This window comes from Nymphaea colorata, chromosome 9 (assembly GCF_008831285.2).
Source record: "Nymphaea colorata isolate Beijing-Zhang1983 chromosome 9, ASM883128v2, whole genome shotgun sequence".
NCBI classification, from domain to species: domain Eukaryota; kingdom Viridiplantae; phylum Streptophyta; class Magnoliopsida; order Nymphaeales; family Nymphaeaceae; genus Nymphaea; species Nymphaea colorata.
The window spans coordinates 22,066,094-22,089,657 of record NC_045146.1 but is presented as its reverse complement, the minus strand read 5'-3'; the positions used below and the strand labels follow the sequence as shown (position 1 = coordinate 22,089,657).

At 41.6% G+C, this 23,564-nt stretch overlaps 2 protein-coding genes across 2 annotated transcripts; both read left to right on the top strand.

Moving 5' to 3' along the window:
• Positions 1 to 15,178: 15,178 nt before the first annotated feature.
• On the top strand, positions 15,179 to 20,072 carry LOC116261390 (probable methyltransferase PMT15). The gene is given in 7 exon segments (XM_031640129.2): positions 15,179 to 16,577; positions 17,101 to 17,311; positions 17,444 to 17,741; positions 17,833 to 18,225; positions 18,368 to 18,445; positions 19,459 to 19,508; positions 19,511 to 20,072. Coding segments are annotated over 7 exon segments (1,899 nt in total). The 5' UTR covers positions 15,179 to 15,893; the 3' UTR covers positions 19,696 to 20,072.
• A 945-nt stretch (positions 20,073 to 21,017) lies between these two features.
• LOC116261391 (protein MEN-8) lies at positions 21,018 to 21,900 on the top strand. Its single transcript, XM_031640130.2, has 2 exons — positions 21,018 to 21,290; positions 21,684 to 21,900. Exons 1-2 carry the CDS (start codon positions 21,077 to 21,079, stop codon positions 21,689 to 21,691), a joined length of 222 nt encoding a protein of 73 aa, XP_031495990.1. The 5' UTR covers positions 21,018 to 21,076; the 3' UTR covers positions 21,692 to 21,900.
• The last annotated feature ends 1,664 nt before the right edge of the window (positions 21,901 to 23,564 follow it).

Below are 23,564 nucleotides of genomic sequence, written 5' to 3'. Positions count from 1 at the left end.
AGATAAAATTGAAATGAAAAAAATAAAAAAAACTATGAAGGACATTTCTTTTTAATAAATTATCAAAATATCCTTTCCTGCTTTACTGTGCACCGTGTGCTGGATGCACGTAAGTTTCTCCAGATAAATAGTTAACGTTCATGAACAACGAGAACGATTATCATATCCAAAGAACTAACTCTGCTTCTTTCGATATTATTACACTCCTGAGTAGCTGAGAGATAAAAAGGAGTTATCCTGAAAAAAGAAACATTTTAAAAAGGCAGAATAGACATCCTTCCAAACGCTTTAAATTTCGTAATTGAAAGAAAAAGAAGTGAGTGAGAGGTACCATTGGATGTATGCTCAAGAACATTTTTAACATGGATCCTTCCATCGAATTTATTTTTTTAATTAAAGAAACAGAAGAAAAAGAAGGTTCCAAAATGCCAACAAGGAATACAGTAGTTAGGTGCACTAAAAATCTCAATGGCGGAAAGATCCACAGAAACTAGTAAAATGATTTTCCTATGGATATGGAAGATAAAAATAAACAAACCTTTTCTGCTATAAACAAGTAACTTGAAGTGATTTTCAAAGGAAAGCTCACTACCATAAAATGAACGGTGGAAGTTACTGCGGATAAATATAAAATGAACGGTGGAAGTTACTGCGGATAAATAGTCAATCTTCTTGTCCAGTTGCATGAAGCGGAGAAAATGAAACATCAACATTAATTGACATGGAGGCGACCACTTGTGAATCGGCAAAATAATATTTTTTTTAAAAATTGGTTTTTGAAAAATGAGAATAAATGTTCAAGTAAAGAGAAACGTTAAGAATATTCAAAAAATAACTCACATTAATTGACATGTGGCAGTACCTGCTATACCTGCTCATTTTCGTGAGCAAAAGGTTAATCTCACAAACTCAACAACAGCTAGCTGAAGCCTCCCTCCTTCCCCTTACCTCTAAGATCTAGTGCTGCACCGGTATCAGGCGGTGCTTTTTCCACACTTTTTTTTATGCAATATAAGAGCATAGCCCTTTGCTTAGTCGAACTGAAGCACAGTCTTTGTGCAATAATCTGGCCATTGCTTTTTCACATCTCTAGATTGAAAATCCATTAATATATGAGATAGTAGATGTTAAGCTACCAGATGATCTTTTGGCTTAGATTTTAAATCACTCAACAGAAGTAGAAGAAGAAGAAGAAAAACCCTAGCAATATATATGTTGCAACCAGGGAGAGGTGCTAAGGAAACTGCACCACACAAACTTACGTTCAATTGCAGCCCACAATTATTATTGCCCGATAAACTTAGGTATGATTTGCAGTGGTTGCTCCCTTGGGATTGCAATGACGAACTTCTCTTCCATGCTAAGCTGGCTAGGTTTCATTCCTTGAGGTAGCGACCACTCAAAATTGTGCACCAAGGTTGCCAATATCAATTCCACAAACCGAGTCACGAGCCGCAATTATATTGTTAGCAAGTAATGATGTGGGCATATTGCATGAAACTAAGAAATTTTGTCAACTAAGTTTGACATGAAGGATCTTGGTGATGCTTCTTTTGTATTAGAGATCCAGATATTTCGAGATCGTTCTCAGGGTATTCTTGGATTATCACAAAAGGCCTACATTGATAAGGTGCTTCAGCAACATGACATGAAGGAATGTAAACAAAGAGATACTCCAGTTGCTAGAGGAGACAAGTTTAGTCTCAAACAGTGCCCTAAAAGTGAAATCGAATCTAAGAAAATGGAAATAATTCTCTATTCGTCTGTTGTGGGAAGCATTATGTATGCTTAGGTTTGTACTCGTCCAGATATTGCATTTATCATTGAAATTTTAAGCAGATACTTAAGTAAATCCATTGGAAAGCAGCAAAAAAGGTATTGAAGTACTTATAAAGAACAAAAGATTGTATGCACACATACAGGAAGTCAGATCAGTTGGAGATCGTTGGGTATTCAGATTCTGACTTTGCTGGGTGCCAATAAAGTAGCATAGCATGATTCTGACTTTGCTGGGTGCCAATAAAGTAGCATAGCATGTTACGAGACATCCAATCATGCTTTATGGTTGCAGAATTTTGTCACGGGACTGCGCATTATGAATGGTGTAGAAAGACCACTAAGGTTATTGCGTGACAATAATTCAGCAGTCATGCACTCTAATAACAGCCAAAGTTTGTCAAAGTCGAAGCACATCGACATTAAGTTTTTTGCTGTTAAAGAAATGATACAGAATGGTCAAATGTCTTTAGTGCATATTGAGACAAACTCTATTATTGTGGATCCGCTTACCAATGGTTCAACACCTAAGGTCTTTCACGTACATGTTGTTCATATGGGGGTGTTACATTTGGATGATGTGCTGGTCTAGTAGGAGTTTGTATTTTGTTTGCTTTTATGTATAGACACATATTCAGTTTTCTGCAGAATAAAATTTAAAGTTCTTTGGTTCCATTTTGTATTTGTGTTTTTGATCTCCATAAGGTTTTAAAGTTGGACCAGTTGAGAATAGACATGTTGTAATCACATTACATGTAATTCTCATATTATATATTCATATCAGATCTATGTCATTGATTGTGTTAATATTTGTGATCAATGAAGGTTAACTAATTTTAATATAGCGAAAGCCGCTTTGGTTCTGTGTTGATATGATCATGGACAAGATTGGTGAAAATGACGTTTAATAAAATAGCAGTTATGAGCTCCTAAGGTTTTATGTAACGTCTGAATGTATAAAGACATATTTGGCCCAAGTAAAAGATTGTAAGGTTCATTTGGTGGGCCGGTATATGTCTATGAGAAATTTCAGACATTATGACTGTATTAATATAAATATCCGCTTAAGTGATTGCATTTTGAGATATTACGTTATTTTATATGGTATGGGGTAATTTTATAATGTATAGATATATGTACGCAATTATAAACTCTTTGATAGGTTGAATCCGTAATTGCTTTTGATATAAAATGGTAGTGGTCCCTGGGGTCGTGCGAATGGTTGCCTGAAATGTTGGTTTCATAGGGTTGTCTCTTCCCTATCTGAGAGAGACCACACGTGTGCCGCACAGATCCTGAAAGATCCTACCGCGATCTATCATTCGTGCAGTTCAGATAGATTCAGGTACGCTTCCACTTAAGTTAAAGTTTTCTTTCAATGATTTAGCATGAACATGATCCTGTTTAGGGCATATTATTTTTGTATATGCATGAGGGGAATCTCCCATCAAGCAATTGCCGGAAAGTAGTCGAAACTGTTTGGTGCATTCGACAGCTCAACCATCCTGCGTGAGAGACGCTTTATCTTGCCGGTCTTCCCGGTGGCTCTCTCCGCGTGGTCCGAAAAAATGTTAGAAGCCAACATTCCGAAGATGGTGTTGAACACTAGCTCTGGAATGTGGACCTCCTTGCCCTCACTGGAGCAAAAGCGTCTCACCATCTCCTCCACCTTCTGTCACCTTAAACCCTCACTGTCGCTGATCATCTTGCCAGAGAATAGATGAGTCCGACATATGGCCTTCAGCTGCTTCCACGAGCCGGTGCAGTCAAACCAAATGAAGGAATAGGGGAAGTATAAATCAAATTGGGTTACTTGAGGGATGGGGCGAGAAGACGTGGTGCGATCGTGGGTCTTGAGGACGAGGGCAGCAGCGGAGGGCGAGGTGGCGACGATGACGCGTTTAGTGCCGAGCCTGAGGGAGAAGAGAGGGCCGTAGGTGCGAGCTAGGCTCGCAAGGGTGGCATGAGGCTTCGAGCCCAGTTGGAAGAGGTTTCCCACGATAGGCCACCCCCTTGTAGGGCTGCACACGAGCCGAGTCGAGCCCGAGCTTGGCCAGCTCGTGCTCGACTCGGCTCAAAGAGCTCGAGCTCGAACTCGAGTCGAGTTCCCTAACACGAGCTCGAGCTCGACTCGACTATTATAGTCGAGCTCGACTATTATAGTCGAGCTCGACTCGTTTAACTCGTTTAGTTTAGGCATTGTCCCAGAGCATCGGCAATGAGGTCGAGTCCTTCGCCGGTTTGGAGGTCGAGCTTGAAGGCGTGTGGTGGTGAGGGGGCAGCGCCTGGAGGAGGGATGGTGGAGGATTGGGAGCACTGTGGTATGTGAAAGCTACGTCATACGGCTTTTCGACGAGCTCTTGAAGCAGATGTTGGCCCAAGTAGCCTGTTCCCCCCACCAAGCTACGAGGGTTTGAGGGAGAAGAGAGAGAGAGATAAGGAGCGAATCTGTGAAGGTTTGAGGGACAAGAGAGAGAGCGAGGGTTTGAGGGAGAAGAGAGAGAGAGAGAAGGAGAGAAGAGAAGGGGCGAGGCTGCGAGGGTTTGAGGAGAGGGAGAGAGAGAAGGAGAGAAGAGAAGAGGCGAGGCTGGGAGGGTTTGAGGAGAGAGAGAGAAGGAGGGAGGCTGCAAGGGTTTGAGGGAGAACCCTATTTCTCCCTTGGTCTTCTTCACAGAGCCATAACCAAACGCTTTTTGGGCGCCTTCTTCTCAAAAAAAAAATCAGACGCTTCTTTCTCTTTCTTCTTCTTCTCTTCTGCAAAACAAAGTTAAAAATCATTGGGTTCTTGAGACCCTCTCTCGTTTGAGGGAGAGGGTTTCAGTTCTCTGATTTAGGGAGAGAGGGGGAGAGAGAGATAGAGAGGGAGAGAGAGAGAGAAGGAGAGAAGAGAAGGAACAAGGGTTTGAGGATTCCACGGTCGCCAGAAGGAGGAAGAAAGTGAAGAGAGAGAAAAAAAAGACGTGAAGTGCGCGAATGAGGAAAAAAATAAATATCCTTTCTTGGGTTAAGCGAGCCGAGTTGGGTTAAGCGAGCTTCCTTAACCGAACTCGTACTTGGCTCGATAAAATAAACGAGTTGAACGGACAACTCGAGCTCGGCTTGTTGAGTATAAAAGCTGGCTCGAATTCAAATTCGAGCCGAGCTTTAACTAGCCGAGTTCGAGTTACTCAGCTCGTTGTTCAGCCCTACCCCCTTGGTCCGGGTGGGAGGTTGCCTTTCCCTTGCCGGAGGGTGTGGAAGAAAAAGAGAACGAGTGACAGAAACAGTGGACAGGCAAGCCACAGCGTGCAATCCATGGCCGTCTACGCCTGATGTCCGGCGAGCCAGGCAGGCAGGTCCTTGTATATAGAAAATTTTCTGAATCTGAACGTTCGGTTCAGTACATGTCGACTGAGGGAAAAGCCGCCGACTACCATATGCGTGTATTTGCTTTCCACTTATATGACGCACTCAATTATTTGACATGCACTAAAAATAATCCTTAGCTTATGAAGATATGTGGCCATGTGGGGGGACAAATTTAAACCGTTCACACATCATTTTCTTTGGATTGTTCATGATAACCATCAGTTGTTGAATGGCAATTTCTTTGTCCGAAGCCGTCTAATTTGCAGGTGAACTACTCACAATCTGTTTAGATATTTTCTGAGATAAATTTGGAAGCAACGTGATAAATTTCAGTTTCTCTTTCCTATTAATTAAAAACTTTGAAAAACCTAATGCGTATCACTGACAACTTAATTAAAATACTAAATTAACAATCGATTAATTTTTTAAATTAATGTATCATCAGGCTGATCCGGTTTCATATCACCAAGCAATTCCTATGGCAGTCATTGGCCCTGCCCATATGGTGCGTCTAGGGCCAATGACTGCCACAAAATGGTTAAAAGTGTATATTTATCTCAAGAAATGCTCAGATAGAGTGAATGGTTGATATATGTTAGATGCATAACATGCGTTCCTGTTGTATTAATTCATGAATTCTTGTTTATGAACCTCATTTGCTATCATGGCCAATTTAAAAGACAAACAGGCAAAAAGAAAACAACGTTATCTGTCGTCTTAATTGGATGACGGCAGTAAGTCATTAACGCCTAAACTTTTCCATCTTTTGTAAAAGAAAAGAACATTCATATATAGGATTGGATTTGATGTTGGAAAAGAAATTTAGAGAGACAACTGACTGCTTTCATCAACTTTGCCAAAAACTAATCACTTTCTTTTAAAATAATCACTTCCAGTAATAAGTTTGAAGGAATTTATGCAACGCACCCATCAACGACAATAAACATCTCATGCCCTGAGAGTTACAAAAAGAAAAACCCACTAAAACCAAACACACGACCTATCAAGCCTTCCAAACGCATGAGAGCGGCACAGGATCTCCCACAGCAGCATCAATGAATGAACAGAAGCAACCATCAAGAGATGCACGAGAGGAGTTTTTAGAGAGAGAGAGAGTATAAATGGTTAGGAGCATTAGAAAAAAAGAAAGGAAAATAACATTAACATAAGTCTAACAAAATGTTGAACCTGAAAAAGAAATTACATCTAAAAGTCAACTCTTAATTATTGTAAGAAGTTGAAGATACTACTGTTTCCCTATAAATTAAGAGAAACTAACCGAACATCACACAAAATGGAGAATGCCATGCGCTGAACTGAGACAACCTCATTCCTATAATTAATATCGTTCATGGAGTTCCAATTGACCCACCAAAACTTAAACAACCAAATTCTTTAAATGATACAACATTTCTTTTTGTTTTTCACTCTAACTGGTTCGTGGATCAGCTTTTGAATTGTAGATATGTCTGTGACTTTAATTAGAAGCATAAACTAGATAAACACATAAAAAATTTGAGATACTTGACAAATCCACACTAGGTGAGTGGTAGTCTCTCCAGCACAACAACATAAAGAACACATGCTTGCAAGGTAAAAACCAGACCTTTTGATGTTAACAACATCAATGAACGAATAAGAGCAACCGGAGGAAATGCATTAGAGGAGTTTCTAGATAGAGCGTATGACGGTTGTCCGTTTTGAGGGAGATGCTGTTATTTCGTATTTGTTTTTTTTTTTCCTTTTCACACGTACCCTTAACCGACCAGTGATTTTATGCCACTGGAGACGAACATGCTGTCATTCCTGCCAACATTCTTGTGACGTTCACATATAAACTAATGCTAATTTTGGTGAGTCTCCAAAAGTAGGCATGTCCTTGCAGACAAAATCTCCGGCTAATTGAGATTGTAGCTTGGACAGCCATAATGCTTTGGCCTTTTGTCATTATCGACAGCAAAAATAGAACTGCTGTAGGAAGGAGACGTGTCCATACTTGCAGCCATAAATGGATTGAAGAAAATGCAACGAGGAATCATAACCTGATGGACTTGACAGCATTTTATTATTGAACTAGCAAACGAAAGACAAACAAACAAAAGAACTTTTGAGGGCGTGTTTGGTAGTGACATTCAGCCTTATCACAACTCTGCAGTTTTGCAGGACCCACTAATTCAGCAAATTACAGCTAACTTTTTAAGAGATATGAACTTCAATCTGAGATTCCTATGGAAGTAGGGGAACATCTCTGACCACCCTTGTATCTTACAATCTCACATCTTCGGTGATCTCATATCATGCACCCTGACCCTGAACTTCACATTCGAAGTAGACAAACATGTTATAAACGAGGCAAACTTACACATCCAATGGGGAGGTTGCATCTGCCACGACAAGTCAAATTGTAGGAAGAAAGCTTCATTTTGCAGGTGATTCTATCACGAGGCACCATTTGCTGTGATGCATTGCACTTCCACTTCACTTCTTTTGACAAGAAAGTGAAGGGATTTGTGGCAGCTATACGCCATATTGATGCACCAAATTTTGGTGAGTTAGTATGGTTATGATAAAAATATTATTTAATTTTTTTTTGAAAAGACAAAAATGAAAATTGAAAAAAGTAAAAAAAAGTTATAAACGATGTACATTTTTAAAAATGATTAAAATATCCCCCAACTCTTACTGTGTATGTTGGTTGCGTGCCCATAATGGCATATCCAACTCAATCTGCCTTGGCCGTTCTTAAGGCAGTCTATGGCAGGTTCTTGACAATTGTTAGGCTTCAAAAATCGACACCCAAATTCAATGCATGAGCGTTGCTCCATGAGTTAGCAAATTAATTGTATTCAATAAATCTAACTATTATTTATTTTCAAGCAACTGAAGCAACTTGAATTTACGGCCCTGTAGAGGGTGATTGGTAGTAAGAATGTTGTATTTTTTGGAACGGTGTTCTTTATAAGGTATTTTTATAAAGTAACAAATAATTACTATTTCATAAATCTACTTATGTGTGAAGCAGGTTCATAAAACACAATAACTACATTGTTTTATAAGTCTGCCCTCAAGACTACATTATTCCATAAATTTGCTTCAACTTAGCTATATTCATGAAACAGTAACAGTTTTGTAAGTCTTCGTTAATAAGGTTCAAATGTATCTACCTTTTTAAAATATAAAGGTTAATGTGGAGTTTCTATTATCAAACGTGTTACTAGAGTACTGGCTTAGCACCAAAAGCTCTTAGGTCGGATTTGGTCAAGTAGTGGAAGTTGCGATATATATATATATATATTCTCCATCCATGTTTGGTTAGACAAATCCTCTAGCCTATCCACAATACACCATGTAGTGCATTAATTAACTGGCCGTGATCGATGGAGGGCTGAATGGCCAGAAGATTTCACCTCCTACATTTGGATAGAGGAAAAAAAAATTGGGTACGATTTGCAGTGGTTGCACCCTTGGGGTTGTGAGGCTAAACTTTTTTTCCATGCTACTGGGTAGGGTCCATATCCGGTGGCAGTGACCACTCAAAGTTGTGCACCATTGCTGCCAGTATAAACTCCATAAACCAAGTCGCAGTCCGCATCCCGAGACACATTTTCCTTTCCGAGCCGAAAGGAATGCGTGAACACGTATCAGCAGCAGGGTGCAGGAGGAGCGGCGGAGAGGAGCGCAATCTCAGTGTCTCTTTTATGCAAGCCTGGAGGTAAGGCAGTTCTTTCAGCTTTTGATCGAGGGCTGAGTCATTTGTGCCACCGCCGCTATTCAAGGCGTCGGAGAGTTCCTTGGGAAGTTTGGCCATGATTTCAGAATACCTGATGAGCTCTGCTACTGCCCATTCTATTGTAGTAGTTGTGGAGTCAGTACAAGCAACAAACATGTCCTGCATCATACGTGAGAAAGTTAGGGATCTTTTGCTTCAAACACATGATTTTATTTAATAGAATCACATGGTTGTCCGAGAATATCTGCTCGATCGTGTCACCAGGGACACCACTTTTTAGAAAGGTATTTCCCTATGATATAATCAAAACCGAACAAATTAGAGTATTTTGTTATCCCGAGATGGCTGGATTTGTAGTCTTCAGTTTTTGGAGCAATCACAGTATAAATAATCTCCCAATTGAATCACACATTCTGTGACATGATTCAACTTTGGGCAGAATTTAACTCGGTTTTCTTCCTTGAAAACGCCCCACGATAAATCCAGAGAGGCAATTTCCTGGTGCTTAATGCCGTATGAGTTTCGAATTCTATGCGTTTAAGCAGAAAGCTGGCTACATCCACTACTGCATGAAAGTCGTCCACAAGTGCATGTAGTGTACGTCGTATACGTTTGGATCCTAATCGTCTCAGTACAAAAGAGATCAAATATTATACAAAAACATATTGAAGACGACCATTCAATGTAGCAGGCACTAATTAACTACAAAATCAAATTATTTTGAACAAGGAAGAAAGTTAATTGTGGCTACCTAAACAACTTAAGGGAAGAAACGATAATAATTCTTGTCGGCGTGTGTTACTACCAAACAGAAACTCCGGATAAATAGTTTGAAAGTACTTGAAGTACAAACAATTGTTTCAAATCATAACGGCAATCTCAAAAATTGAAGCCAATTACCAACAACAGCCCCAATCATAATGAAGTCACTAAAAAAAGCCACAACTAGTACAATAATGACTTATAATGCACCAAACTTTTTGCTAGTTCAGGAATCGGACTCTTTGCATGTAAACTGGATCTAAGCTTTATTGGACCAAGATACGGTTTCAGAAAACCGCTGCTGATCCCCAACTACATAACGAGCGTACATCGAATGTGAGCGTACATCGAATGTGAACTTAATACTAATATGCATATTTACTTTAATACTCAAACATTACATGTGCACAAAGAATATTTTTAATCATGTTGCTATCTCATGTCTTCATTATTATCTCAATCATTATTTTATATTTGTGTCGTTATTTAATACACATTATAGCATACCCCCTGTCATTATCATATACATATTGTTATTTCATACTCATGTCAATATTATACTCATGTTGTTATCTTATACCCATTATCTCATGACTCTATCATATTAATTAACTCATAACGTCTCATACTCATTATCTCATACTATTGTCATTATCAGACTTGTATCGTTATCTCATATCTATAGCACCTGTCATTATCTCATACCTGTAACGTCTGAGATAATGAAATGAAGTGATATGAGATAATGGTGAGTATGAAATAACGACAGATGTATGCGATAATAACAAGGGTATGACATAATGGGTATGAAATAGTGACAAAAGTATGAGATAATGTTGGGTATGAGATAATCACAATGCTACCAGATATATATTTATGAGAAAACACTATAAATGGGACAAAAAAAAATGAAAACACTTTTTTGCCGCTCAAAAAGATATATTGGTGACAACGATATGCATATATGAATTGACAAATTTTAACTTTATTGAATATCAAAACCTTTTTTTGTGATTTTCTTTTTATCCCTACATTTTTTTTTATTAATCATAAGCATTCTTTTGTCATTATTAAAATTACCCACAACGTGTTCTGTCCTTATGGCCTTGTCTTTCTTGCAAGACCATTACAAGCTGCAGCCTTGTTTTAAATATGCCGACATTTCTTACAGAGACGTGTATCTCACCGCTTCAGTTTTTGACCTTTCCCTGGTCTCTTCCTATGGTGTTAGCCTATCAAAAGTAGGTAGATGTCTCGTGATTGTTTTACTGGTAAAACTTTTACCAGTTTCTCCATCCGACTACAATTACTTGATTTTATTTTCATCTACCCATCAAATTTCTTTGCAGGACTTTCCGACTGGCATGCTGTCAGCATCTACAACAAACAGAAAACAAAAATGATTTTCATGTACCCATCAAATTTCTCTCTCATTGCCAACTGAATCTTACCAATTTGCACAAGAGCTTGCTTGTCCCACACCAGCTAACATCGTATTACAAAGCGTACCACATCCCCAGTCATTTACATCCGTCAGACTAATCCACTGAAGATTTACATCGTGCCACATTGCCACCATCAATGGAGAATCAAGACAAATTATCATTGCCTAATCTAGAGTTTCTTACTAAGTTCTATGCTTAGCCATTGGCATCAACTTTCATTCACTTTACCACCCCGCCAAGGCTCATGCAATGTGCTTCCACATAATTGTTGCCACCAACGAGCTCTCGGTGGGAAGTGTGATCACCTCCCATCAAGTATCAAGACTCGTGATCTATTGCCAAATTGTTGCCTTCACCAACAAGCGCCTTCTTGTTCATTTTGAAAGACTTAAAGAGCCTCAATCTGTTCCGACCAGTTGAAGGCTAAGCCTTCTACTCAAAGCTTGCCAATCAATGCACTGTTTGGTCGTTCGACATTCGCTTGTCAATCATTGCGCTACCAAGCCTAGTTATGGTCGCATCTTATGCCACCTGATATTGTCTTCGATCGGCATACTGCTGGCTAGCTTGGAAAAGATTTTTCATCTGTCATGTGCCAATGTTGAAAAGGTTGAGTTTTTTATTGGATTTCTGACAGAGGAGAATGGATCCATTTTATTTTAATTTTATTGGATTTCTTATGTGTTTTCGTTTATGAGTTAGGGTTCAGACCTTGTTATTTGTAGTTTTGGATCCAAGATCCAAATTTGTTTCAAGGGCATGTGTGACTCCTGTGTGATTAAAGCGAAATGGACAATTAAGTTTAGCCCTAATTTCCATGTTTTCTCTTCCTTTTATTGTATTTTCATTTGCTTCCTGTTCTTGTTCGATTTCCACTTCCCGCAACGACTATAGTGAAGAACTCTAATACATTGATTCTTGGATTGGAGTTCACGCCGAGGTTGTGGGCCTTTCAAAATACAATGGAAGACCAGACATATATTTGATAGCGGTCATCTACACGGCAACAAAAAATGGATTTGGCCCGCCAATATTGTTTCATTTCCAACACTGAATAAATAAACAGCACTCTCTGCCGCCAATGGCGTGAAATCCTGACGTCATTAGAAGAACATTAGGATGAGGAATACGTATATCTAAATCCAAGGTGACCATAGCGAAGAACGAATAGTTATAGGGGTGGAATCAGAAGCACGATTGCTATCAATTTTTAGCATCAAGGGAAGCCAACCGGTTGCGAACCATAAGAGTCTTTTAGTTGCAAGGATAATGTACTAAAACAAGAATTGTCATGATGGTTGTGGGACTCTGATTAGAAAAGAACCACAGTAGTTTTGCTGCATCTTGAGAAACGGCAAAATATGGTAGGAAACATGGTGGAAAATGACAGTGTTTTCCTAAGTCATTTGGTGGAAAAATGAACTATTTCCATTACCGAGTTGAAGACGCAATGTTGGATCTTTCCCTTCATTCCATTTCATGCATTCTTCAATCCCTACTTAAGAAGGAAAGCTCATCCTGACATCCCCGTGGCGCTAACAATTGAGATTCCGAATGTTGGACGGGACGACAAAGAGTTTCAATTATGCCCCATAAGGGCATGTTTGTTCCCCCAAGTTTGGCATTCCATGCCTGGAGCAATGAGAATTTTGCTACTTGTCGCACCTAAAGCCAGGTGTCAATTGCAGAAAGCATCCATTTAAGTTTTCTGCATATACGTTTGGATAAAAAATAAAGGCTGTCAATGTGTCCTTAGTTTGATTCTCATAGGTACAATTCTTCGCACAACACTTGAATTGAAGGGTTTACTATATAACTACATGAGTGCCAAAGCAATTCTAAACATGAGAGACAGAGGAACAAAAGGGGCTTTGGCTTCAAGTAGCTTTGGCTTCTCACTTCCTCTCGCTGAAAACCAGAACCCCATTGGATACGCAATAAACTATTGTAAAAAATGTACGAATAGTTGCCGCAACTTCAAAATGAAAGTGAGCTTCCATCATCTAACTACGAGTTCAGAAAACACGGCCAATGTTCACATGTGTGGCGAGTATTTTATTGAGCAAGGGAATGTCCAACCCGAGGGTTGAAGTGCACAAAGCATGTACCAATTGAGAAATCCTCGAAATCCTGAGGTGGAGTTGAGGAAGACTAGTCATTTGAATTTTCCTGTGTTGAAGATGCACTCATAGTCCCTGCTAGAATACGTGCTAGGTTTAAGAGCAACTGGGAAAGATCTTCCCCTACAAAGGGAAAGATGAAAAGGGTTGAACAGACAAGGAATAAGGACAAGATACCCGCGCGAAAGAGTGCGACGGCGGCACGATGGAAAGAAAATGAGAAGAGAAGAATGGAAGTGTCAAAGCTTGGTCGTTAATAAGGTAGGATGAGAAAGAGAGAGAGAGAGAGGTGGTGGGGGGAAAAGGGAGAGGGAGAGGCATGTCATTTTCCTAAGCAGAGTAACTTGACTAAGGTTTTTTGGATATTTATTTTTTATTCGAAACTAGTGCAATGTTCTTTGATACGTGCAACATCAAGGCACCAAAGAGTTTGGGTGGTTGAAGTGGAAACATATTTGACTGTAGTTCTATTGCTGGCAGGTTTTCCGGATATTACTGCAATACAAAAATGAAAGCGAAGACTATTGAGAGCGTTTCAAAAGTTGTCTATTAGGAAACGTAAATAATCAAGCACGCTAACAAAATCCTGTGGCATGCTTTTCAATGTTAAACAAGTAATAGAAGGACGGAGCTAGGATTTTTATAGAAAAGCCAAAGGCTTCAGGAGCCAACTATCACGTGAGCCTACTGTATTTTTCAAAATATTTATGCCATCAAAATAAAATTTTTAAAATTTTAACAAGCAAAATTATTTTTAGAAAATCCATGGGGGTGGGGGTCCTCGACCCCAAGCTGACTTGGATCTCACGAACAAACATGCTACTATATTTTTTAATTGAGGGTGAAGCCCGACCACCAACGAGCATATTATTGCTAGTATTGCAGTTTACAGTGATCGTTTGACCTTAAAATACCGTACCACGATTATGTGATCTGCTTACTCTGTTTATGGAACAGCAAACCCTAAGGTCAATGGGGCGTTGGAAGGGAAAGCAGATAACGAGCATTTTATTGCAGGCCCTCAGGCTAGACTCTTGGGACAAGGGAAGAGTCGTGAACACGCAGTTAGACGCCGTAAGCTTGCGAGAACAGCAAGGTATTCAACTTTAAAATATACCTAAAGTTGGGTGAGAGAAAGGAGGAAAAGGAAAAAGACTACTATAAAAATATAGAAAAAGATCCAAAAAGAGAGTGGAAAATAAACACATTTCTGGGCCCTCACCCCTTGATCGATTCCGACCCAAAAGAAAGAAAGGAACCTAAACCCTGGCCAGGAGTAACCGGGCAGGCAAGCAATCTGGCTTGACAGCGCACCAGATTGCTCTCTTTCTCTTTTTTTTCTAATCTCCATATTAACAAACAGTGGAAACCAGGCAGGGCCTGGGACATCGTTGGTCCCAAGCACACAGTAAAAGGGTCCTACTTAAATGTCAAGCCGTTAAGAAGTAACTTAAAATATGAGTAATGGGAATTTGTTTGCGAGCAACTGAGCATTATCCAAGAGCACTTTAGTCTAGCAGTCATCACCACGCCAATCCAACAAGATGGTTCTGGATCGCAATCAAAGCAAACAAGTCCGAGCAAATCCTACCAAACCTGAACAACAGTCTCGGCCCCCACTACCGATACAAACAATTACAAGGTGTCGACACATAAAGCTTACATTTATTAGCTGACCGGTGGCAGTGGCGGATGAAATACGCGCAAAACCAGAAATCAAGGAGGTGCACCACAAATAGCAGGAATGCCAACGCTCGAATATAATTATTTACGGTATTCAAAATTGAATTCATCTAGATTGGATAGAGAATTTACTCATCCAATAATTAACAGTCTGATTTGGAATTAATATATATGCCTCTTTTTTAGTTGGACGGATATCCAATTTTAATAGGCATCGAAATCAGATCCGGCGTAAGAAGCACAAGTCCGAGTCTGAGCACAAGATCCCTTTAACCATATTAGTTATGTCCATACTCGAATAAGAGATTTACACCGCCTCCTAAATTTTTTCAAAGAATACAAGAAGTCCAAGTTAGGATAGAATCCGATAAGATAAATGGCCGCATGAACACTTTTCCTAGATTAGATGCAAAGAGATGAACGAACGGTGGACAGACCGGGAATCGGAGAATAGAGTTAATCGACTCGAGTTTGGTCCCTCAGCAAAGAAGACGTTTTCCAGATCAGGCAACTTCTGCCCTGTAAGGAAACATCTGAGCAATAGCTGGCGCATATTAATTAGCATAGTTATCTAGTCCACCCCATAACAACCAAGGCTCACAGGCCGTTAATGCAGCATCAAATGACTCTGCCGCTACCGATTCTTCCCCTGCTTTCGACTCTCCCTTTCCCTCTTACTCATAGACATTTAAACCCGAGATAATGACTAGCGTAGCTTTGTTACTCGCTCTCCTCTCGCATGGCCATCATGTGAAGGAAACGAATGAGAGACACTTATAAATACGTAAAGGCTCCAAAGAGGGTGGGTTCAGGCTTCCCCACTCTAGAGTCTAGCCGCCCTATCCCTTCCTCCCTCGCACAATCATCGTGTGGGAGGGAGTCAACAGCCAACCAGTGTAATAGAGAAATCAAACGGCTCCTCGTCAGACGGGTGACATCCTCTCTGAATCGATTTCGTCAATACCGAAAAATCTCTTCATCTTTCGTCAAGCCAATATAGCAGAAAATTTTTCGTTTCCTTCAGTGGCCATGAAGATGGCGTCGTCACCTCTGTCCAGAATCTTCCAGCCATACTGGAAGAAAAAGGCCAACCTCCTTTCCGTCGTGCTCGTCGCCGGCCTCTGCTCCCTGTTTTACCTCCTGGGCCTCTACCAGCACGGAACCGGCGGCGCCTCCATCGTCTCCGACATCTCCTGCACAACTCTCCCAGCAAGCTTCAACATTTCGGGGCACCGGTCTGTGGAGCTCGACTTTGCCGCGCACCACCAACCGAACCATTCCACTAATCCCGATGGCGCCGGCGATCAACCCCATTCCGTCCCTCCCTGCGACGCTCGCTACAGCGAATACACCCCATGCGAGGACCGCGATCGCTCTCTGCGCTTCGACCGCGACCGCCTCATCTACCGGGAGCGCCACTGCCCCGAACCGAACGAGCTCCTCAAGTGCCGGATACCGGCGCCCTACGGGTACAGGATGCCGTTCCGGTGGCCGGAGAGCAGGGACTGGGCCTGGTTCGCCAACGTGCCCCACCGGGAGTTGACTGTCGAGAAGGCCGTTCAGAACTGGATACGTGTGGAGGACGATCGGTTCCGGTTTCCTGGCGGCGGCACCATGTTTCCCCGTGGAGCAGACGCGTACATCGATGACATAGAGAGACTGATTCCTCTCCGCGATGGATCGATCAGAACCGCCATTGACACCGGTTGTGGGGTAACCTCTTTTCTGTCATTTAGTTTCTTTCTTTACCTTCCATGTGTTACTGTTAAATATAATGATCGTGGCAGCAAAACTTTATTCTTTGCATTTGGGTTACAAGTACATTGCAGTTTTAGGTATAGGAATTTTGCCAATTTGTTGTCAATGAATCTGAACAACTATGGTATTCATTTTCAGTGTCATGCTTGCGTGGTCTTCGTTGTTTCGATTTTGTAACGTCGTGTTTTTTTAATCGCGAGATTTTGGGCTGAATTTTTTGCCGAGAAAACAGGATTTCGCTGTCTTCTTTCCTAACTGGACTACCCAAGTCCGAATATTCATGCGAAAAAATGGTTGGTCTTGTCCTTGTTCCTTTCCATTTCCTACTTAGTGATGTGCTTGGTGGGTGCCTTGGTCCTTGACATACTTTCCTGAAATGGAAAATCAAGGTGATGCATTTCCATTTAGGCTAGCGATTTGGCATATTGGCAGTTAACTAGATGCATGCATTTGCTGATTCCATTTTTCTCAAACCCAGGTAGCGAGTTGGGGAGCGTACCTCCTGTCCAGGGATATTCTGGCTATGTCGTTTGCTCCGCGAGACACCCACGAAGCTCAGGTTCAGTTCGCACTAGAACGCGGCGTTCCGGCGATGATCGGAGTCATGGCGTCCAAGAGGCTCCCTTACCCAGCTCGAGCTTTTGACATGGCGCATTGCTCCCGTTGCTTGATTCCCTGGCACCAGTATGGTAAGGAAAAGAGAAATCTCACTAATAAGAGGAATCTCATTATGAATAATACCATTCAGATTTTTATTTACTGTAAGAAACCAAAGGTTATCAACCTGTTGACGAGTGTTCTGATTGTAATTCTTGATGCAGATGGCCAGTATTTGATCGAAGTGGACCGAATTCTTCGGCCTGGTGGTTACTGGATTCTTTCTGGCCCTCCCATCAACTGGAAGAACCATTGGAAAGGATGGGAGAGGACTAAGCAGGACTTGAGTGCAGAACAGTCTGCAATCGAAGCAGTCGCCAGGAGTCTCTGCTGGAAGAAGATAAAGGAGAGGAACGACATCGCGATCTGGCAGAAACCCACCAACCACGTCCACTGCAACCTCAACAGGAAAGTCTTCAAGAGACCAGTCTTTTGTGAAGGGCAGGATCCTGACTCTGCATGGTGAGGAATTTTTTCCCCTAATGTTCCAAGAGTGATGCAGGAAATTTATTTGTACCTCCGGCTTAAGCTGGCAGCGCTTTCCCCCTTGTAGGTACAAAAATATGGAGACATGCATAACGCCACTTCCCAACGTCAGCGGGATACAGGAGGTTGCTGGAGGAGAGCTGAAGAAATGGCCGGATAGGTTAACAGCATTGCCACCTAGGATCAGCAGTGGCAGCGTGCAGGGGATTACAGAGGATGTTTACAGAGCAGATACAGCCCTGTGGAAGAAGAGAATTGGTCACTACAGAGCAGTGATAAACCAGCTCGAAGAGAAGGGGAGATACAGGAATATATTGGATATGAATGCTCACCTTGGTGGATTCGCAGCTGCTCTGATTCAAGATCCTCTATGGGTTATGAATGTTGTCCCCGTGGAGGCTAAAGTTGATACATTGGGAGTAATCTACGAGAGAGGGTTGATTGGAACTTATATGAGCTGGTAAGTTATGTAGCTAAGCAGCTCATCGAGTTCTCGAGCTCACATTAAAGAATTTTGTCATAACTGCATGTTTTCTCTTGAATTCTCAAAATTATACACCAACATGAGTTTCTCTATCTTCTTTTTGGTTGAAACGTTTCAGGTGTGAAGCAATGTCTACATATCCCAGGACGTATGATTTCATACATGCAGATTCAGTGTTTTCTTTATACAAAGACAGGTACAAAAGAAGTTGTTTGCTTCTCCTTTCTGCCAAGTAAAGCAAGCTTACTGCGTTTGTAACGCATTAAGCGATACCTGGAAAACCAAGCAAAACACCTCATGTTTCTCAATTAGTTCAGCCACCTCTCCCCGCTTGAGGAGATGCAGAGCCCCAAAGGGTTTGAGCTATCATCTGATTCGAGCTCCTATCAATTAAAAAACGTAGGCTCTACAGAAACCAGACCTGTTGATTCCTCATATCTGGTCCAATTACTGACCTTTGAAGTCTTTCACCATCTGTTGCTCATTCCTGTCTCCTAAAATTCCTCAGAAATTGGAAATTCTTAGCAACCTTTCCAATCTTCTTTTGTTTGTGGACTGCTGATGTTGTGAATCTCAGTTACTGCGCCATAATTCATGTCTCCAGTCTACCTCCCACTGACCTCCTTAGATCCCTGTGTTCAAACCAGGCCCCTGTATTTCTCTCTCAATCTTAACTGCAACGTACAGAGACTCGTAAGCGTTCCAGAGTTCTAAGCTTGCGTCGAGCTTAATGGCGAACAGCTGTTTATTCTCACCGGAATTCCCTCTAACAAAACGCCATTAGTCATTTCCTTGTTGCCTCGACATAGGTACTAAGCTTTTACAGCCGTTCGTCTTCCATGAGGAATCTAAGCTAGTCGTCGAAGAAAGAAGGTGATTATGTAGAATCACCAGCCTTGTGGGCTTTTTACATCATCGTCATCATGCATTCAAGAGATGAACGTAGGAATAGCGTCGCACGTGGTGACAGTAGCTCAGGGATTACCCTCCCGTTTGTCAAAAAGGAATGGACGGTTTCGACGCCTGCACACCGGTGATCTAGCGATTCATTATATCAGCAGGTCATAGACGACCAAATTGACGGCCTCGATGCCGCAATACCAAACGATCGGACGATTCGGCATTTTACCCTATCATCGTATGCGATTTTCCCCATTTCTGGGACTCATGAACATCTCTCTCTCTCTCTCTCTCTCTGATGAATCGCAGGTGCAGAATGGAGGACATAGTGCTGGAGATGGATCGGATCCTGCGGCCGGAGGGGCAGTTGTGTTGAGGGACGACGTGGACGTCATCGTAAAGGTGAAGTCGGCGGTGGACGGAATGCAATGGGAGAGCCAGATCGTCGATCACGAGGACGGACCCCTCCTCCGAGAGAAGCTCCTCATCGCCCGAAAGACATACTGGACCGCGCCCGCGCCCCTCTCCCAAGGATCCTCCTTCTGAGACTTGGCCGCGCGGCCGTCGCGTCCCCCGAAACTATAGAAACCAACACCGGAGAAAAGAAAGGAACACGAAAGAGCACGAAGAAGAAAATACCACTGGAGCTCAAGGAACATGCTCCCGCCGGAGCGACGCGCGCCTTTCCGCCCGGCCCAACAAAAGAAAGAGAGAGAGAGAAGCCCTCGCACTGATTTTTTATTGTTTGATTTCGTTTCCCATCCCCGCCTCAGTTTCCCGCCAATGCCTCCTTGTTCGGTTCGTTCTGGATGGGGTGGGCTGGGTTTCATCCTTTTATGTAGTGTCCTCTCCCCCTCTTTCTCTCTCATATTTGGATTTTATAATTAATTTTAGCAAAGTGAAAAGAAAGAATACGTTCTTCACTTGGGACCCATTTAATGGCCATGAAATTCTCTGTAGAAGGTGAGATAAATCTCTAGGGATGTTTCATACAACTTCAACCACAACTTAGAATGAACACTTTTTTGTGACGCTTTACATTCAGGACAGTGTGTGTCTACACGTAGTAAGGACTGTTTGATGATGGCTAGGATGCAACGTTACCCAAGGGCCGCTTTAATTGGATCACGCGTGCCGAGCATTCAATCTCCTTCAATGACCACTCACTCGACTGGTGACTTAAAAGGTGTGTTTGAAAAGCAGAATGAAGTATCTCAAAATGCACATTATACTTGATACTATGTCTCGAGATAAGTAGATTGTAGATCCCGTTTCGAGGCATTATGTTCCAGATGCACCAAAATTAAGATTCTCTAAATAGTCAGCTTGATAAAGTTGGTGTAATTTGTTGTTTGTGTTAATTTGTGTACGTAGATCTTGGCGCATAATTTCAAGTGTCGTTCCACGTTCTTCTTGTATAATGCATGTTTGGCCTCTGGCAGTGTATCTACTTGTTGACCAAACTAGAATGTGATTGTGGATGAAACCCTTGAGAGGCTTAAGTGGGTCAAATTTTTCGATCATTTCAAAAACTTTAATCCAACCAAGTTCGATCAGGGGCTCGACTTTACTGGTGGTTAGGGGTCACAATGAGATTTGAACCAATGACCAGCTGCCCATTTGACAACACCTCACATTTATGAATGTCAATGTATGTCTTAGTGTATGTACTTGACAGACCAGCTTATGGTAATCATCATCATCATCATCGGCGTCGGCGTCATCATAGAGAGGTGTCGCTTTTGTGGGACACTAAACCCACGATTAGGTAGATCATGCAAAATTGGCCGAGAAATGATAGAACTAATCCTATAAATGAAGCGAAGATAAAGAAAGGTGGAGCAAGGGAGCAATGGCTGCACCAGGGAGGCACGGATCCTTGTCTACTTTCATCTCTGGTGTCCTCTTCTTGGCTATTTGGTTGCATATGGCACGGGGAGTCCAATCGCAGAACTGCTCGGCCAAGCTCACCAGCCTCACCACATGTGCATCATATGTTGTACCAGGCGCCAATGAGGGCAGACCCAGCACCCAGTGCTGCTCTGCTCTTAGCGACATGGACACGGACTGCCTCTGCAGCACTCTTCGCATCGTAGCCCAATTGCCCAACCAATGCGGCCTTTCGGCCATCTCGTGCCCAGGTGAGCAAAAATACATGCATACACACATACATACACACATATGTGCGCAAGCAAATGCTAGTGCCTTTGCATACCTGCTTATGCTTTTGTCATTCTCATGTTTGGATCATTGAAACCGAACCCGAATAGACTTTGGATTTGTATCATATTAAAAAAAGCCATGTTTGAGGATGTCGATTGAGTCTGCATGCTTCTTTGGTTTCTAGTTTGGTTTAGATCTGGATTACAGTCTCATCTTAATGTCATTTTTTCCATGTAATGCGTTTTTCTAACACTACTTTGTATCAGATCGGATATCTTTTCCGATATTTTTATTGGGTTCGAAGATATACGTCCTAGAATTTCCGGATCCAAATTCACTGATGCTTGTGCTCTGAACTTTGTTGCTCGCAGGACTCTAATAAAAGGAGTGGACGACCAACAACAAGTACTCGAGAAGTTGGGAGTACTTCATAGTTGTCTGCCTCAAGAGAACAGTGTTCTGGAACAGCAGCTCTCATATGAATATATATGCAGTGGTATGCTGACGACAATAAAGCAAACGCTTCTTCATAAGGATATGTATCGGTCAGGACAATAATTTTGATTAAAAAGGGGAAAAGAAACAAGAGTCCCTGTGCTTAATTTGGTTCAACTCTTTCTCAACTTCTTGTCTGTAGAATGAAATACTTCTTCATATGCGCATTTACGTGCCCATACATGTGGTGAATGTGGAAGGTGTGAATGCGTAAAACCTCTGGAGGTGTTTGATTAGCATCTATGTTTTCAAACTTATAATTTGCAAGATGGAATCGGAAATCTCTTGTTTGACAGACGCAAAGATTTTAAAGATCTTGCCTCCTGAAACCTATAGAACTCAAGTTAGAACTCCCCACATTTTGCCTTGAAATCGATGAATTTGATGTATAATGTGGAGCTTACAAAAAGTGTTGATAAGCATTTGCAAGCCTTCTTTTGAGATTGAACTTGAACCCTTTTGTGAGCTGTGGGAAAGTCTCTTTATACATACCTCATTGGCCTATCACCCACATGCACACACGCGCACAAATATTTTGTTGCTCTGCAGTTGATATTGATCATCTTGACCAGGACAAAAAATTCAATAATTTGCTTTTTTTCTGCTACATATTTTCAAGAGACCACGTCAATTTGTAGCAAGTTATTTCAGAACATTTTCTTTTACATTGGTAGCAGATAAGTTTTTTCGAGTGGGTTTGAATCGAACCGAGTAAGCCCTAATGGGTGGCAGAGTATTACCTAGTGATGTGGTAAAAATTTCGGGTACTAATAGTTTAATTTTAAACTTTAAGGTGCACCTATATATAAATGAGTAAAAGTTATGAAGGTATATGTATCAATACATAAATAAGACAAATTTTTATGGGATGGTGTGGGCATTACTTAAAGCAACCCACACCGGCCTTCGCTGTTGGTCCTACCGATGAGGTTCAGCATATGTGAACATTCCATGAATCTATCTCAAAGAGCAGGGCAAAGCAAAGTTTACAAATCACTCTTCCAAAAAAGAAAAAGAGAGCATTCTTGTTGTTTACTGCCATCTTTCTCTCTCACTTTCTCTCCCCATCTTTGTTTATAGTGATAATACTACTATCTGGCATACTATTGTTTGATAGTTAAATAGTTGGCACTCTCACGGCATCGAACGAGATGTGCTGGGTTTATAATGAAATGGAAGACATGAAAATGCTGTTTGACTTCCTGATATTTTGCAGTCTAGAAGGCGCGGATGCATTAAATCTAATAATTACTTGAATATTATTTTAGCAATCTTTTTCCAAGGGCTGAACTTGGCCAAGTATGAACCTCATTGAAGAGAAAGGTAACTGGGAGAGAACGGTCCTCACTGCAGGTGACAAGCTCCTCTATTTACGTGTTGATCATGAAGAGGGAGAATGGGAAGCATGCATGCTCCTCCTGTTCTTCATTTAACTTAGCCTCAAGAGAAGAACACTTAAAAGAACGCAACTTCTTTACGGGAATCCTGCGACTTCTTGAGGATTGAGGAAATGCTTTCCCTCTGACAGAAGTCTTGCTAAACAGTCAAGTTCTTTGAAACAAGTTTCACTACTTGAGTTTGGGCAATCGGGCAAGGAACCGGCACTCTCTCCCTGCGGAACACAAAGCGGCTTAGGGACTGATGGAGCACATCTGTCCCGAGACACATGGGCCGTGTTTGATGAGATGCTCCAATATCGGACACCGTGACATTGGCCAACACGCTTACGTATACATATAACAAGTTGGTCTTGACTC

What these genes read in the sequence shown, in the direction of transcription:
- LOC116261391 (XM_031640130.2), top strand. Translation starts at nt 21,077, where the DNA reads ATGGCACGGGGAGTCCAATCGCAGAACTGCTCGGCCAAGCTCACCAGC.